Source organism: Pelobates fuscus, chromosome 2 (genome assembly GCF_036172605.1).
Source record: "Pelobates fuscus isolate aPelFus1 chromosome 2, aPelFus1.pri, whole genome shotgun sequence".
Lineage (NCBI taxonomy): Eukaryota > Metazoa > Chordata > Amphibia > Anura > Pelobatidae > Pelobates > Pelobates fuscus.
The window spans coordinates 243,900,380-243,916,184 of record NC_086318.1 but is presented as its reverse complement, the minus strand read 5'-3'; the positions used below and the strand labels follow the sequence as shown (position 1 = coordinate 243,916,184).

The window sequence follows — 15,805 nt, the reverse complement described above, 5'->3', positions numbered from 1 at the left end:
ATAGTCAGACTTTTTTCTTGTCTTTTTTTGGAGGCAATGTTAACAGTCTTTGTACTTCCCTGTTTTGACCAGAATTACCACTTCCAATTCAAAAGAGAAAATCACAAAGTTGTGGTCCTCTCCACTCCTCTCTGAACCCAAATGCCAAAAGAGCCGCACACTGAGGGTCCGTCCGCTCATTCTATTCACCAGAGCCGCATCACATGCATCATGCAGTAGACGCAGACATCGTCGCTTGTTATACACCCGGGTCTCTCAGACGCTCCACCCACTCATCACCACTGTCTGCACCCTAATCCCAATCCTAAAATGGCACTGTCATCTCCTCCCCTCCAACCCCCATATGAATTTTATAAAAAAGGCAGAATATTTATGAAATACTTATACTGACTGTTATAATTTCACTAAAATTCCAAACAAGTCAAAAGATATACTGAGACAAACTAAGGACAATAATTTTTCTTCACTTGACAAAGCTTGACACTAGGCGGAGCTACCACCATCTAGCTTGTCATTTCCCTTCACTAGTGATGACTTCAGGGAAATTAGTACAAAACAAATAATCCTAATAGTAAACTTTATACTTATTGTAAACCCAATTCCTTAACTGAATCATAATCCCAACGGTTTCCCTCTGATTGTATCTGTATTGATATTAGCAAAAGGAATCCAAAGCTTAAACAGAGTGGTATGTTTCTACCATCTACTGGCCATTTTCAGTATGACATGTTCTTATCTGTTATGCTGAAAACCGTATACCCAATGCATTGTGATTGGTGCTGGACAACTGAAAAAACCCAGCAGTGATGAGAATGGCATTGGAGAATGGATGAAACCATATGGGGCTCCCAAACACAAGATCCAGTGAGAGAATCACTGTTGCTAAACTTGATCACTCAGCTGCAGTGTTCTCAATGAATTTAAAGGGCTATATGCTGCCCTCTTATTAGGACCTAAAGGCATTAAAGCCAATAGTTAGGATGTAATGACATTTTAATGTTGTGAAGTGGTCAATGGCATACATTTGTGAGTTTATTTTTAACATACCTACTTTAAAGATTTTATTTGTATGAAGGTTACAAATAAAATAAATCCTAACCACAATGGTCTCACTAAAGAAAGTATGTGATGCCAGCTTAATACAGGAATAACTAAAGGCTTTGAATAGCAGCTGCATGGAACAAATTAGAAGACTTCACTGTGACAGCTACCAGTTATGATTGGCTTGTGGGAATATTTGGCACTCAAAGCTGGCAACGAGACTGCAATCTTGCATTAAAAGGATTATAAAAATGAAGGGAGATCAGCTGACAGAGCAAGCTCTGGTCTATCATTGCTCAGCAAAAAGTGGCTATTAATGTTATAGCAGTGTCTCAAATGATCATGAATTACTGGAGAAAAACTATCAATATTATGGAATTTGTTTTATAACAGTGCAGCAAGGTGATATATTAAAACACCCCATGTTAAAATGTAATTAAACTATAATTGTAATACACATTGAGTTTTCCCAACCTAGTAACATTTTTCATCCAACTCAGTAAGCACTAAAGTAAAGGGAAAATTAACTTGCATTTAGGGAATTAGCTAAGCCATTTGAATTTGCATGCACTTACTGTAACTTTAAAAAGAAACAATAACACTAGAGTGCCATCCCATATGTTTAGATTTCGGGGCACCTCAAATAAAATAAAAATGTTTTTACTTACATTTAGTCCCACAGCCCTCCTGGCAGCCACCACCCCTCCACTGTCTAAGAACATTACATCAGATGACCACAGCCAATCTAATGATACCCCATAGAAGCGCATGGGGAGGGGGAGGGGTGGAACTAGTGGGGCATGCGTGACAATCACCTCTCTGTGACAATCAGCATCTCCTCATACCGATGCAATAGATCAAGTGTAATAGATCCCCAAATGTCCCCCAAAGATTGCAGGACTGCATGAAGATTGGCCTGAAATGGCTGTCAGGCTCAGAAAAGGCTGTGATGGCAAGATTGTGTGGACAGTTTCTTTGCATCAGAACCACTACATTAAGCTTTAGTGGTTCTGGTCCTTAGAGTGTATTTAATTTCTGAGCTGTTCTGCAATAATCTTTATAATCCTTATTGATTCAGTTAGGCTTTATCACAGTGCTGGAGCTGAGCAACATAACCACTACAAAACGATGCAGTAGGTATGGTGCCGGGAGTCCCTGTTAAAAGAGCAAGCCATTTTCCACTGTTTAACTGTTTAGGTTGAGGTTTATAAATATTTTTAACTGGTTTGCCATGTACTTGGTTTACCTGGGCGATTGAGACACATACTTTTCTTCTCACTGTATCTATTGCTAAAGAGGAAACTACGCATTTACTTTAGAAGTTTAAATTTGATCCAACTATGGACTAAATTTATTGACCAAGCAGTGCCAGCTTGCACTTACCCACAATGAACTCAACCAAAGCATGAACTAAACTTCCACTTTAGCAATATCTGTGAAGAGGGTCTAAAATATCTGTGTCCAGGAGACCTAGGTATCAATTTAGCCTAATTAAGTGGTTTTGTAAATAGCTAATGCACCTGCAGTCTCACTGTTCAATATTCTGTCATTTAGGAGTTAAATCAATTAGTTTTTGTAGCCCTGGCCACAACTCCCTCTATTAAGACTCACAAAGCAGCCATACACACTTTCTGAAAATAATTTTGTTAGCTTCCCTTATTGCACAGAGTTTTATTTAACCCCTTCACGACGGGTGACGGACGAGGTCCGTCATCCTGGGGATGCCCTTAACGACGGGTGACGGACCTCGTCCGTCACGCGGTAAAATTAACCCCAGATCGCCGCAATCGCGGCGATCGTGGGGTTAATGGTGCTCCGGTCTGCCTCTGCATTAGAGGCAGACCGGGAGCACCGGATCGGGCTGTCCCAGTACATGTGCCCGCTCTGACAGCATGTCAGAGCGGGCACATGTGCTCTGTATACTCACCTCCGCCTCCCTGCACTTCCGGGTTCAGTGTGAAGTGCAGGGAGACGGATCTTCAGTGATCCTGCCCCCTGGTGTTAAAAAAAAAAAAAGTTAAATTAAAATCCCACCCCCCTTTACCCATATTAATAAAAAATTAACCCCCTTCCCTGCCAATTGATCACTGACTACAGTGATCAATTGGCAGGGATTACATTTTAATATGATCTGATTTTTTTTTAACCCCTGAGGGTTAATTCTTTTTTTTTAACCCTCAGGGGTTAAATTTATTTTATTAATTAATTTAAATATTTTAAAATTATAAATTTAGCTAGCTGGGGAGGGTGGAAGTTAGTGGGGAATTGAGGGATTTAGTGTTAGGCTAACTAGGGGTTAACGTTAAAAAAAGTTTTAAAATAAGCTTTAAAAAGTTAAAAAATTAAGTAAAAAAAAAGTTTTAATAACGTTTAAGTAAAAAATAAACCCTTTACCCAGTCCAAATAAAAATTAACCCCTTGCCTGCCAGTCTATCACTGCCTACAGTGATCAAAATACAGATCACAGTATTATACTGTGATCTAATTTTTTTTTAACCCCTGACGATTAACTTTTATTTATTTTTTAACCCTCAGGGGTTAAATTAATTTAATTAACTAATTTAAATATTGTATAATTAAATATTTTGCTAGCTGGGGTGGGTGGGAGTTATGGGAAAATGGGGAATTTACTGTTAGTGCTGCTTACTGCTAGTTAGGGGTTAACGGTAAAAGAAAAAGCTTAGAAAAATGTTAAATCTGTAAAAAAAAAAGTTTTACGAAAGTTTAGGAAACTTTAAAAAAATGAATAAGCAAAACAAAAGTTTAAAAAATAGTTTTAACCCCTTAAGGACACATGACGTGTGTGACATGTCATGATTCCCTTTTATTCCAGAAGTTTGGTCCTTAAGGGGTTAAAAAGTAAAAAAAGTTTTAAAAAGTAAAAAAATACATTTAATAACGCTCATTACCACTACACCTGGTACAAGCTAGCGGAAAAATGATCCCACGCTAAGGTTCAAAATATGCCTTTTGAAATACCCTGGGATGTCTTCTTTAAGAAATTGTATGGCTTTATGGGGTATTTGGATTATATAGCCTGGTAAAATACTCTAAAATGGGACATGGGCACAGCGTAAAAATGTAAAGTTTGAAAAAAATGGAATGGCTGTGTCCCAAATGTGCCCCTCCGATGTCCACATATACCTGGCAAAGGTACATACGGGGGTATTTTTGTACTCAGCCGACATAGCTGAGCAACATATAAAGTATTATAGAGTGGTGGTACACAAAATGTTTGCAAAATATACTGTGCAAACTCACTTTGTGTGTCAAAAAGGCAGAAAAAACGCTTATTACCACTACACCTGGTACAAGCTAGCGGAAAAATTATCCCACGCTAAGGTTCAAAATATGCCTTTTGAAATACCCTGGGGTGTCTACTTTAAGAAATGGTAGGCCTTTGTGGGGTAGTTTGAATTTAAAACTTACGAAGATGCTTGGAAATTGCACATAGGCCCAGCGTCAAAATTCAAAGTTCTGTAAAAACTGATATGGCTTGGTCTCCAATATGCCACTGTAGCTTCACAAAATAGTGGTAAAAATGTAATGGTAAAAAAATGGGGGCAGGTTAAGGCACAATATGCACCTTATGAGATACCCTGGAGTGTCTACTTTTACAAATGGTAGGCCTTTGTGGGGGTTTTTGAACAGTCAAACTGTTATAATACCCCAAATGGAAGCATAGGCTCATTAAATCCGTCTCTCAAAATTCTACTGTGAATACTGAAAAGGACAGGTCTCCTGTATGGCACTGTAGCTTCACGAAATAGTGCCAAAGACATACAATGGGGGTGTCCTTTTACTCAGAAGACTTAGCTGAGCATAATTTGGGGCGTTTGAACTTACTGGCACATATGAAATATACAAAATGCCCAGCAAAAATGCAATCCGTATGTAAAAAATGCACACAATTATTTTTTACCACATACTTTGGCATGTAATGGTAAAAAAATGGGGGCATGTTAAGGCACAATATGCACCTTATGAGATACCCTGGAGTGTCTACTTTTACAAATGGTAGGCCTTTGTGGGGGTTTTTGAACAGTCAAACTGTTATAATACCCCAAATGGAAGCATAGGCTCATTATATCCGTCTCTCAAAATTCTACTGTGAATACTGAAAAGGACAGGTCTCCTATATGATACTGTAGCTTCACAAAATAGTGCCAAAGACATACAATGGGGGTACCGTTGTACTCAGCAGAAGTAACTGAACACATAATAAAACTTTGTACAGGAATAGCACACAACAACTTTACAAAATACACATGAGAAGTTCTTTGTTATACGTTTGTGTGCGAAAACCCCCCAAAAACACAATTTTACTCCAATATTTAGCAGAGGTTGGCGGTAAAATGGCTACGTAGAAAGTGTCAAAACAACCTTTGGTAAATAGCCTGTGATGTCTACTTTATATAAATATATACTTTTGTGTGGCAATTTTGTTTTATTTTATGGCTATTAGGCTTACAAGACAAACATACCAAATTCTAAAATCGCTCCATATTAAAATTTTATTTTACTCCTTGTGCTTTGTGACCTGTAACTACCAAAAAAAAACTGAAAATCCGAGACACATTATATATTCTGTAAATCAGAACAAATAAATGAATTTATTTTTAATTACTTTCCTTAACCTGCACTAATTATGCACACATTATGATTGCAAAAACTGTAAAAAAAAACAATATTTTTCATTTTTTTTGCATTTTTCTGTATTTTTTTTATAAGTAAGCAAGCATTTATATATTTATATGTTATATCAAATTAAAGCCCTTTCTGTCCTTTAAAAAACAGTATATAATATGTGTCGGTGCAATAAATGAGAGAGATGCAAATTGCAGTTGAACGCAAACAGCAAGAAAATGCAAAAATTGCTTGTGTCATTAAGCGTAAGTCAAGCTTCTGAAGCTCTGTCCTTAAGGGGTTAAAATGTCTCATCTCCTCTTCTGTTAATAGCCTGCCCATCCTCCTGTGTGACAAACTACAATCAACAAAGCAGGATACAATAACTTCTAAAGTGAACACACTGATCTGAAAATGAAAAGATTTTATGGAGGCTGAGTGAGTAATAAGCTAGAGGAAATGTAGTACAAGGGCTGCATAAACAGAAACAAAAATGTTTTAACTCCTAAATGATAGAGAATTCAGCAGTGAGACTGCCAGGGGATAACCTGAATTTGTTTTGGTGCTTACCCAGTAACAAAGGTTTGGGTTGTCATGTCAGAGTTAATCTACCAGATTTATCCACAATCTTAATCCTCATATGGTTTTAGCTTGTCTCAACATACACCTCTTAAAAAGTAAATGTAAAATATAAATCCTTTAGTAAATATCTGCAATTTAGAGCCAAATGTGGAGCTTTTTTTTTTTTTTTTTTAACTTTTTGAAATTAGGACCATTCTATATACGAACAGCAATGTTTCAGTATAACCATTAGGCTTTTAGAGGGGAAAGGGAAAAAAAATACTTGGCAAAGGCTAAATTTGTCATCTAATCTATTTGATTGTTAAGAATCTATTTGGCCTGATACACAACATAATTTAAAGAAGTGGGGCCTCTGCAAATACTTGATCAATGTGTGTAGTGTGTGATGGAAACAATAAAGTTCCGATGCCACAGTAATTGCTCCTCCACTGAGTCAATGAGTGAGCAATGAGACAGACGTTGATAGACGTGTGGGTCACATGCTCCCATGACCCGAATATAAGCCGAGGCACCTAATTTTGCCACAAAAAAACTGGGAAAACTTATTGACTTGAGTATAAGCCTAGGGTGGGAAATGCAGCAGCTACTGATAAATTTCTAAATAAAATTAGATCGCGATAAAATTACATTTAATATAATATTTATTTTCAGTGTGTATATAATGAATGCAGCGTGTGTGTATAGTGTGTGTATATAATGAATGCAGCGTGTGTGTGTATAGAATGAATGCAGCGTGTGTGTGTATAGAATGAATGCAGCGTGTGTGTGTATAGAATGAATGCAGCGTGTGTGTATAGAATGAATGCAGCGTGTGTGTGTGTGTATAGAATGAATGCAGCGTGTGTGTGTGTGTGTGTGTATAGAATGAATGCAGCGTGTGTGTGTGTGTGTGTATAGAATGAATGCAGCGTGTGTGTGTGTGTGTGTGTATAGAATGAATGCAGCGTGTGTGTGTGTGTGTGTGTATAGAATGAATGCAGCGTGTGTGTGTGTGTGTGTGTGTGGAATGAATGCAGCGTGTGTGTGTGTGTGTGTAGAATGAATGCAGCGTGTGTGTGTGTGTGTGTGTAGAATGAATGCAGCGTGTGTGTGTGTGTGTAGAATGAATGCAGCGTGTGTGTGTGTGTAGAATGAATGCAGCATGTGTGTGTGTAGAATGAATTCAGCGTGTGTGTGTGTGTGTGTGTGTAGAATGAATGCAGCGTGTGTGTGTGTGTGTAGAATGAATGCAGTGTGTGTGTGTGTAGAATGAATGCAGCGTGTGTGTGTGTGTGTGTGTAGAATGAATGCAGCGTGTGTGTGTGTGTGTGTGTGTGTAGAATGAATGCAGCGTGTGTGCGTGTGTATATAATGAATACAGTGTGTGTGCGTGTGTATATAATGAATGCGTGTGTATATAATGAATGCAGCGTGTGTGCGTATATAATGAATGCAGCGTGTGTGTGCGTTTGTGTGTGTGCGCGTGTGTGTGCGTTTGTGTGAATGCAGCGTGTGTGCGCGTTTGTGTGAATGCAGCGTGTGTGTGTGTGTATAGAATGAATGCAGCGTGTGTGTGTGTGTGTGTAGAATGAATGCAGCGTGTGTGTGTAGAATGAATGCAGCGTGTGTGTGTGTGTGTGTGTGTGTAGAATGAATGCAGCGTGTGTGTGTGTGTGTAGAATGAATGCAGCGTGTGTGTGTGTGTAGAATTAATGCAGCGTGTGTGTGTGTGTGTGTGTGTAGAATGAATGCAGCGTGTGTGTGTGTGTAGAATGAATGCAGCGTGTGTGTGTGTGTGTGTGTAGAATGAATGCAGCGTGTGTGCGTGTGTATATAATGAATGCGTGTGCGTGTGTATATAATGAATGCAGCGTGTGTGTGCGTATATAATGAATGCAGCGTGTGTGTGCGTTTGTGTGTGTGCGCGTGTGTGTGTGTGCGTTTGTGTGTGTGCGCGTGTGTGTGAATGCAGCGTGTGTGCGCGTTTGTGTGAATGCAGCGTGTGTGCACGTTTGTGTGAATGCAGCGTGTGTGCACGTTTGTGTGAATGCAGCGTGTGTGCGCGTTTGTGTGAATGCAGAATATGCAGAGTATAGAATGAATGCAGCGTGTGTGTGTGTGTATAGAATGAATGCAGCGTGTGTGTGTGTGTGTGTGTATAGAATGAATGCAGCGTGTGTGTGTGTGTGTGTGTAGAATGAATGCAGCGTGTGTGTGTGTGTGTGTGTGTGTGTGTGTAGAATGAATGCAGTGTGTGTGTGTGTGTGTGTGTAGAATGAATGCAGTGTGTGTGTGTGTGTGTGTGTAGAATGAATGCAGCGTGTGTGTGTGTAGAATGAATGCAGCGTGTGTGTGTGTGTAGAATGAATGCAGCGTGTGTGTGTGTAGAATGAATGCAGCGTGTGTGTGTGTAGAATGAATGCAGCGTGTGTGTGTGTGTGTGTGTGTGTAGAATGAATGCAGCGTGTGTGTGTGTGTGTGTGTGTGTGTGTGTGTGTGTAGAATGAATGCAGCGTGTGTATATAATGAATGCAGTGTGTGTGCGTGTGTATATAATGAATGCGTGTGCGTGTGTATATAATGAATTCAGCGTGTGTGCGTATATAATGAATGCAGCGTGTGTGTGCGTTTGTGTGTGCGCGTTTGTGTGAATGCAGCGTTTGTGCGCGTTTGTGTGAATGCAGCGTGTGTGCGCGTTTGTGTGAATGCAGCGTGTGTGCGCGTTTGTGTGAATGCAGCGTGTGTGCGCGTTTGTGTGAATGCAGCGTGTGTGCGCGTTTGTGTGAATGCAGCGTGTGTGCGCGTTTGTGTGAATGCAGCGTGTGTGTGTGTTTGTGTAGTGTGTATAAACTGGGTGGTGGGAGAGCATTTTTAATATTTGAATATTTTTATTTTAATATTTAATTTGTTTACTTTTTTTTGTCCCCCTTCATTGCTTGTGACCTGTCGAGGGAGGGGGGCTGTGTCATTCCCTGGTGGTCCATTGGTATGGGCTGAGCAACTCTCTGACGGCCGCAGGACTCGCAAGATTTACACTGGGGAGCTGGAGGAGCTGCTGGGAAGGTAAGTAACAGCTTGCTGCCGGCTTCCCCCCAGGACCGCCGGGCTCATTACAAGCCCGGCGGTCCTGGTCTGTATTATGGCAATGTAAGTTTCCATAATACAGACCCTGACTCTAGTATAAGCCGAGGGGGACTTTTTCAGCATAATAAATGTGCTGAAAAACTCTGCTTATACTTGAGTATATACGGTATGTCCCTTTAACCAACTTTGCACAGCTATTAAATAGGTTAAAAAAAAGAAAAAGCAACAATTTACTAAATGTTAAAATATAAAAACACAAAAGTATATAAACAATATAAAAAGATCTCACCATTCTGGCGAAACAAGCAGTAAGTATGCCACTTCCAGATCCTACGTCAAGTGCTTTGGCACCCTCATGTAATTGATCATGAAGTAGTTCTAATGCATATGCATGCTGAAACAGAAACGGAAAGAATGTAAGCTTTATATTTACATTACCTAAATTACTGAAAGTACTCACCATAATTACCATATCTACTGTTTTCTACACTAGAATGTCTTACATTGCTGCTTTCAGAATTAGGGTCTGAATAGAAAGCTTAGCAATTTACCCCTACTATATTAAAACTATTACACCTGTCTATTGTAATGCAACTCTTGTTCGCAGCATCATATAAACTTATAAAGCATATCCAGTATAGCAGATATATTCACAAGTAGTTTTTTTTTAACATCAATTTTCTGTTAGCCTACATCTCTTCTATAATTGTGCAGCACCATCATTTGCATCAGAAAAGAACAGGATTACATCTGACATTTCCTGTCCTCTATTTAAGTAGATCCAACGGAACAAGATTATAAGAACAGTAATCAAAGAATACATGTTTTCCAAGCAAAAATGTCTCATGTTATATAAATTAGACCATTGTTTTACCTCACCAATTCATCCTTCAAGTAAAAATGTCAGTGATAGAAGAAAAATAAATACCGTATTTATCGGCGTATAACACGCACTTTTTTCCCCTGAAAATAGGGGAAAAATCGTGGGTGCGTGTTATACGCCGATATCCCATAATTACTTACCTGTCCTGAAGCGTGGGCCGGCTTCACAGCTTGCACCGCGGTACAGGAACTTTAATTTCATGTTCCGGTTTCCGGCGGGACTGAAAGGAAGTGTGCACAATAGTGTGCACACTTCCTTTCAGTCCCGCCGGAAACCGGAACATGAAATTAAAGTTCCTGTACCGCGGTGCAAGCTGTGAAGCCGGCCCACGCTTCAGGACAGGTAAGTAATTATGGGAGGGGAAGTACACTATGGGAGGGGGAAGTACACTATGGGAGGGGAGGGGGGGGGGGGAAGTACACTATGGGAGGGGGGGGGAGGTACACTATGGGAGGGGAGGGGGAAGTACACTATGGGAGGGGAGGGGAGGGGGAAGTACACTATGGGAGGGGAGGGGAGGGGGAAGTACACTATGGGAGGGGAGGGGGAAGTACACTATGGGGGGGAGGGGAGGGGGGAAGTACACTATGGGAGGGGAGGGGGGGAGAATACTAGGGGAGGGGAGGGGGGAGAATACTATGGGAGGGGAGGGGAGGGGGGGAAGAATACTATGGGAGGGGAGGGGAGGGGGGGAGAATACTATGGGAGGGGAGGGGGGGAGAATACTATGGGAGGGGAGGGGGGGAGAATACTATGGGAGGGGGGAGAATACTATGGGAGGGGGGAGAATACTATGGGAGGGGGGAGAATACTATGGGAGGGGAGGGGGAGAATACTATGGGAGGGGAGGGGGGAGAATACTATGGGAGGGGAGGGGGGAGAATACTATGGGGGGGGGGGGAATACTATGGGAGGGGGGAAATTTCCACACCATTAAGTGGAACCCCCCACTAAGTACAAACTTACTATTTCTATAGTAATTAAGAGGCTACATAGCAGAATCAGCAAGTGTAACCACCTCTATAAAAGCAAACATTTTAGCAGTTTGCTGGTCTGGAGCATTCGGGTGTGTGTTAACACAATGCCAAGGAGGAAAGAAATCGGCTATGAACTTACTGAAGCAATTGTTGCTGCCCATCAAACTGGAAAGGGTTCCAAGGCCATTAAGTCAATACAGTAAGAAAGATTATTTAAAAATGGAAAACATTCAAGACAGTTGCCAATCTTCCCAGGAGTGGACATCCCAGCAAAGAGAAATTGCAAAAAACAAGTTACACCTCAGACTCCACAGGCCTCAGGTAGCATGTTAAATGTTAACGTTCATGACAGCAAAATTAAAAAAATAAATAAAGAGTGAATAAGTATGCTTTGATTGGAAGGGTCGCCAGGAGAAAGCTTCTTCTCTCTAAAGAGAACAAGGAAGCACGGCATAGGTTTGCAAAGTCGCATCTGAACAAACCACAAGACTTCTGGAACAATATCTTTTAGACAGACGAGACCAAAATGGAGATGTTTGGACATAATGCACATACAAGTGAAGTTAACCCCCTCAACGCCTTCCTTTTGGACAAGCCCACAAGTTGGCAATTGTACTGGCCTGGTAAACGACCCAGAGTCCATCTTTATTGCTAATACGGACGTTTCTTCAGTTGTACTTCAGGTGAATGGCTGAAGAAGCAGAATTTGCTGTACCTACAGGCCTGGTTATGTGCAGATTTGGACAGCTCTCTGCCTAAGGTGCCAGTCGAGCTCCAATCTGACGTACCTCCTTAGGCACCCTCACTAAATCCCCCCCTCACACTGGGGCATGGGGGCTCTGGCGGATCCCACTGGTCTGCTGATGTGGGTATCTCCAACAAGCGGCCTCTTCAGATGGATTACAAATCGTAGAACCTGGTCATCATGGAATTGTCCAACCTCGAATCAAAGGGTGCAATAGAGAGTGTGGACAGCCCTCCCTGCTTCCTGAGCAATAGCTTTTTGGTGCAGAAAAATATGGGAGACTTTTCGGACGTTGATGGCCTCTGCGATCCCAATCTGCATGTCCTCTACAGGCACTTCTGGATGGCAAGCATCCTTCTTCTGCGGGACTTACTCTGCGAGGGCAATTGGTTCTCGCGTCTGTATCCAATGGACACTTCTCCAAATGTTCCAATTAATGCAGATGACATACGGCTTCTGCAATTCTGGTGGAATGGCAAGTTGTGGCATTTCACGTGTCTTCCTTTTGGCCTCAGTTCCATGGTATTTTGCCAATTTTCTAAGACTGGTCATAGCATCTCCACAGGCACATTGGAGTTCGGTCCATCATCTACTTGGATGACATACTCTTGATGACTCAGGATCCAGACACCCTTCAGTGAGACACACTCCTGACTATTCACCATCTGCAGGATCTCTGATTCGTCATCAACAAGGAAAAGTCGTAGTTGACGCCTTTTCAGTCAGTTCAGTTCCTGGGGTTTACTGTGGACTATGTGTGCTGCTATGCTGAAACTCTCACCTTCTGGAATTTACACATAAGTTATCTGGAACTGGTTGCAGGGTCCTTTGCTTATGGAGTTTCAGGGCAGACCGGACACACTGATCTCTGTTCCTCCGGCTGGTCAAAGTGTTGATGTGCGTTACATAACAGCCCAGGTGCATCACACTCAAAACTCCCAGCGGATCTCACAAATGATCTCTACCAGTATTGTGTGGACAGACAGATATTTTCATCACAGATTAGTTATCCAGCCACTGAAGAGCCAGCGATTGGAGACTTCATCCACTGACTTTTCCTGGACCATTGACAGGTCCATCTGGATCTATTTGCTTCCAGTGCGAATTGTCAAATGGTTGATTTCTTCAGTTGGCTGCCTATCCTCTGTCTAGTGGGGGATGCCTCTCTTTAGATGTGGTAGACTTTAGATGCATACGTGTTTCTTACGTTCTCCATGATCCTACGGACTCTTCATCTACTGTAAAGTTAAGGCATGACGATACTGCTAGTTGCATCGTCTGGAGGCTTGCTTCCCACTCCTTCTGGAATTGTCCTGTGATGATCCTCTGGGTTCTTCCTCACTCACCCTTCTCTTTCTGGATCCAGAAAGGAATCCTCATCCTTTTGTCTTACAGGATTGCATACTTCTGGTGGTCTGGACTGATTCTGGGGATCAGGACTTACTCTGGGACTACTGGAAAGGCATCTTGATTTCTTTACTGCCCCTGTTGTGGACATCTTGACTTTTCTCAAAGTAAATCCTACAGGACAATCAACATTTTTAGTTTGGCCATTTCTGCAGCCCAGGACCTCTTCAAGGTTCTGAGGTGGAGAAGGATCCTACGATTTGTAGATTACTTTGTGACATTAAAAAAAAAAACCTACACACTAATGTAACAAGACAGCCGTGGGGGTAATAAAATAATAATAAAAAAACATGTTTTTACACAATATAGTTTGTAGATAAAACTACTCAGCTGAATCGTCTTAAAACAATGTAACAAAAAAAGTCACAGATAGTGTAATACAATTAAAAACACCATATATATCCAGGTAGACTATTGCACACACAAAAAGTTGTTTGAAGGCAGAACAGATAATCACTGCATCAAAAATTCTTCTGTACGTCAACTCCCAATACTCTCAGTTATATGTAGAAGAGAATAAAAGAGCAAACATAGTGCAACACTGTGAGGTATATAGCCAATTCACTTTAATATTGTTGCACTCACAAATGTAGAGAGGTTAAAAGGCACATCAGAAACACACAAGATCCACAAAAAAAAAAACTTCACCAAATTTCATAAAAGTGAGCCAATTTGACAGAAAAACAAAACAAAACGATAAAACAGTTAAAATAAGTAGAACAACCCTACACGTTTTAAAAAAGCACCAAAGCCTGGTTCAATGTCCGTGGGATTACTCTGCTTGATTGGCCAGCAAACTCACCTGACCTTGCCAAGAGAAACATGAGACCAAACAATGCAAAACAGCTAAAGGCCGCTATTGAAGCATCCTGGTCCTCCATAACACCTCAGCAGTGCCACAGCCTGATAGCTTCCATGCCACGCCGCATTGAGGCAGTAATTGCTGCAAATGGGGCCCAAACAAAGTACTGAGTCCATATGCATGCTTATACTTTTCAGAGGTCCGATATTGCACTCCTTGTTTTATTGATTGCATGTAATATTCTAATTTACTGAGAGTGTGGATTTGGGGTTTTCATGAGCTGTAAGCCATAATCATCGAACTTATGACAACTCACTGCTTGAACTATCTTGCTTTGCATGTAATGCATCTACAACAAAAACAAAGTGCACAACGCGTGTCAACCCCATAGCTGGGTCTTCCTCACGTGCTGATAAAGTACTTATCAAGGTGAGCGTTTATATACGAGTATACATTACAAATTAATTTCACATGTAAAAAAAAAAAAAACACGCCCATTCCCAAATATGGTCCGGACGCATGTTGTGCCACCTCCAAGATGGTGACGCTTTCGGTTTGGATGCCAATTTCCATTTCGGCAGCCATATTGGTAGTTCTCAATATAGAAATGAAGATACAATAAGCCGAAATCGGGAAAAAAATAAAATAAACCAAAAGAGAAGCATTCATTATATCTTATCTACTGTAAAGTATCATTTAGTTCATGTGATATCCGTTGTATCGCCTTTGTGTCATCATTTCCGGTAATGTCCGTAACGTCACTTCCTGTAATAAAGGAATTTCTATAAAATTGGATTGATCTCAAAATCAATATTAAGTTCTTTGTGGACTAAAGAGCGTAATTCAAAGATCCATTTTGTCTCATGAGTGCTTAGTTTTTTAGCAGTCTCCACCCCTCCAATGAGCATTTATTTTCTCTATAGCACAAAATTCCAGATGTTTCGGATCGGACATGTGTTTTTTTTTTCTAACAAGTGCTTAGATACACTAAGGTTTAAAAAGCCTTTAATGTTCTTCACCTGTTCACGCATTCTAACTTTCATGGGACTAGATGTTATTCCTATATATTGTAATCCGCAAGTACACCATAAAAGATAAATAACATTTTGAGAATGGCATGTAATGAGTGATTTAATTTTGTATTTTTTCTTGGGGATTGCGGAGTTGAAGTTAAATATTTTTGATAGTTATTTTCGTACTGAGGCATGCACTACACATGCCACAGTGGAAAAAAAACTTTATGTTCAGGTGACCAGTCTGTCAGAATTTTTTTGGGAATTTCACTTTTAATGAAACTTGGTTAAGGTTTGCTTAATATTTCTTGTACCTCTAAGAATAAACTATGGTTTTAGGCCTATATATTCTTTTATGTCATCTTCCTGTTGGAGGATGTGCCAATTATTGTTGATTATTCTTTTTACAGTGCCCACATTACTAAATTAAAAATAAATGGGATTTGATCATTAGATGCCTTTAAATCTTTATTTTTATATTTAAGTAGAGGGGATCCATCTAGATTTGCCATCGCTTTTATATTTTATAAATCATGATTGTTATATCCTTTTTGTTTAAATTGTCTCTTTAAAACGTTGGATTGGGCAATATAGTCCTCCTGTTATGTGCAGTTCCTGCGAATTCTCAGGAACTGCCCATTAGGAATGTTTGATAACTAGGGGCGA

At 40.5% G+C, this 15,805-nt stretch overlaps 1 protein-coding gene across 3 annotated transcripts in view; it reads right to left on the bottom strand.

Annotated features, from left to right (window-relative positions):
• Nucleotides 1-15,805, bottom strand: part of PCMT1 (protein-L-isoaspartate (D-aspartate) O-methyltransferase) — a 91,195-nt gene that overhangs the window by 32,671 nt on the left and 42,719 nt on the right. For all 3 annotated transcript variants that reach the window (XM_063443310.1, XM_063443309.1, XM_063443308.1), the window contains exon 4: nucleotides 9,602-9,706. In XM_063443310.1, coding sequence (XP_063299380.1) covers nucleotides 9,602-9,706 — 105 coding nt within the window. The remainder of the gene's footprint in view (nucleotides 1-9,601; nucleotides 9,707-15,805) is intronic.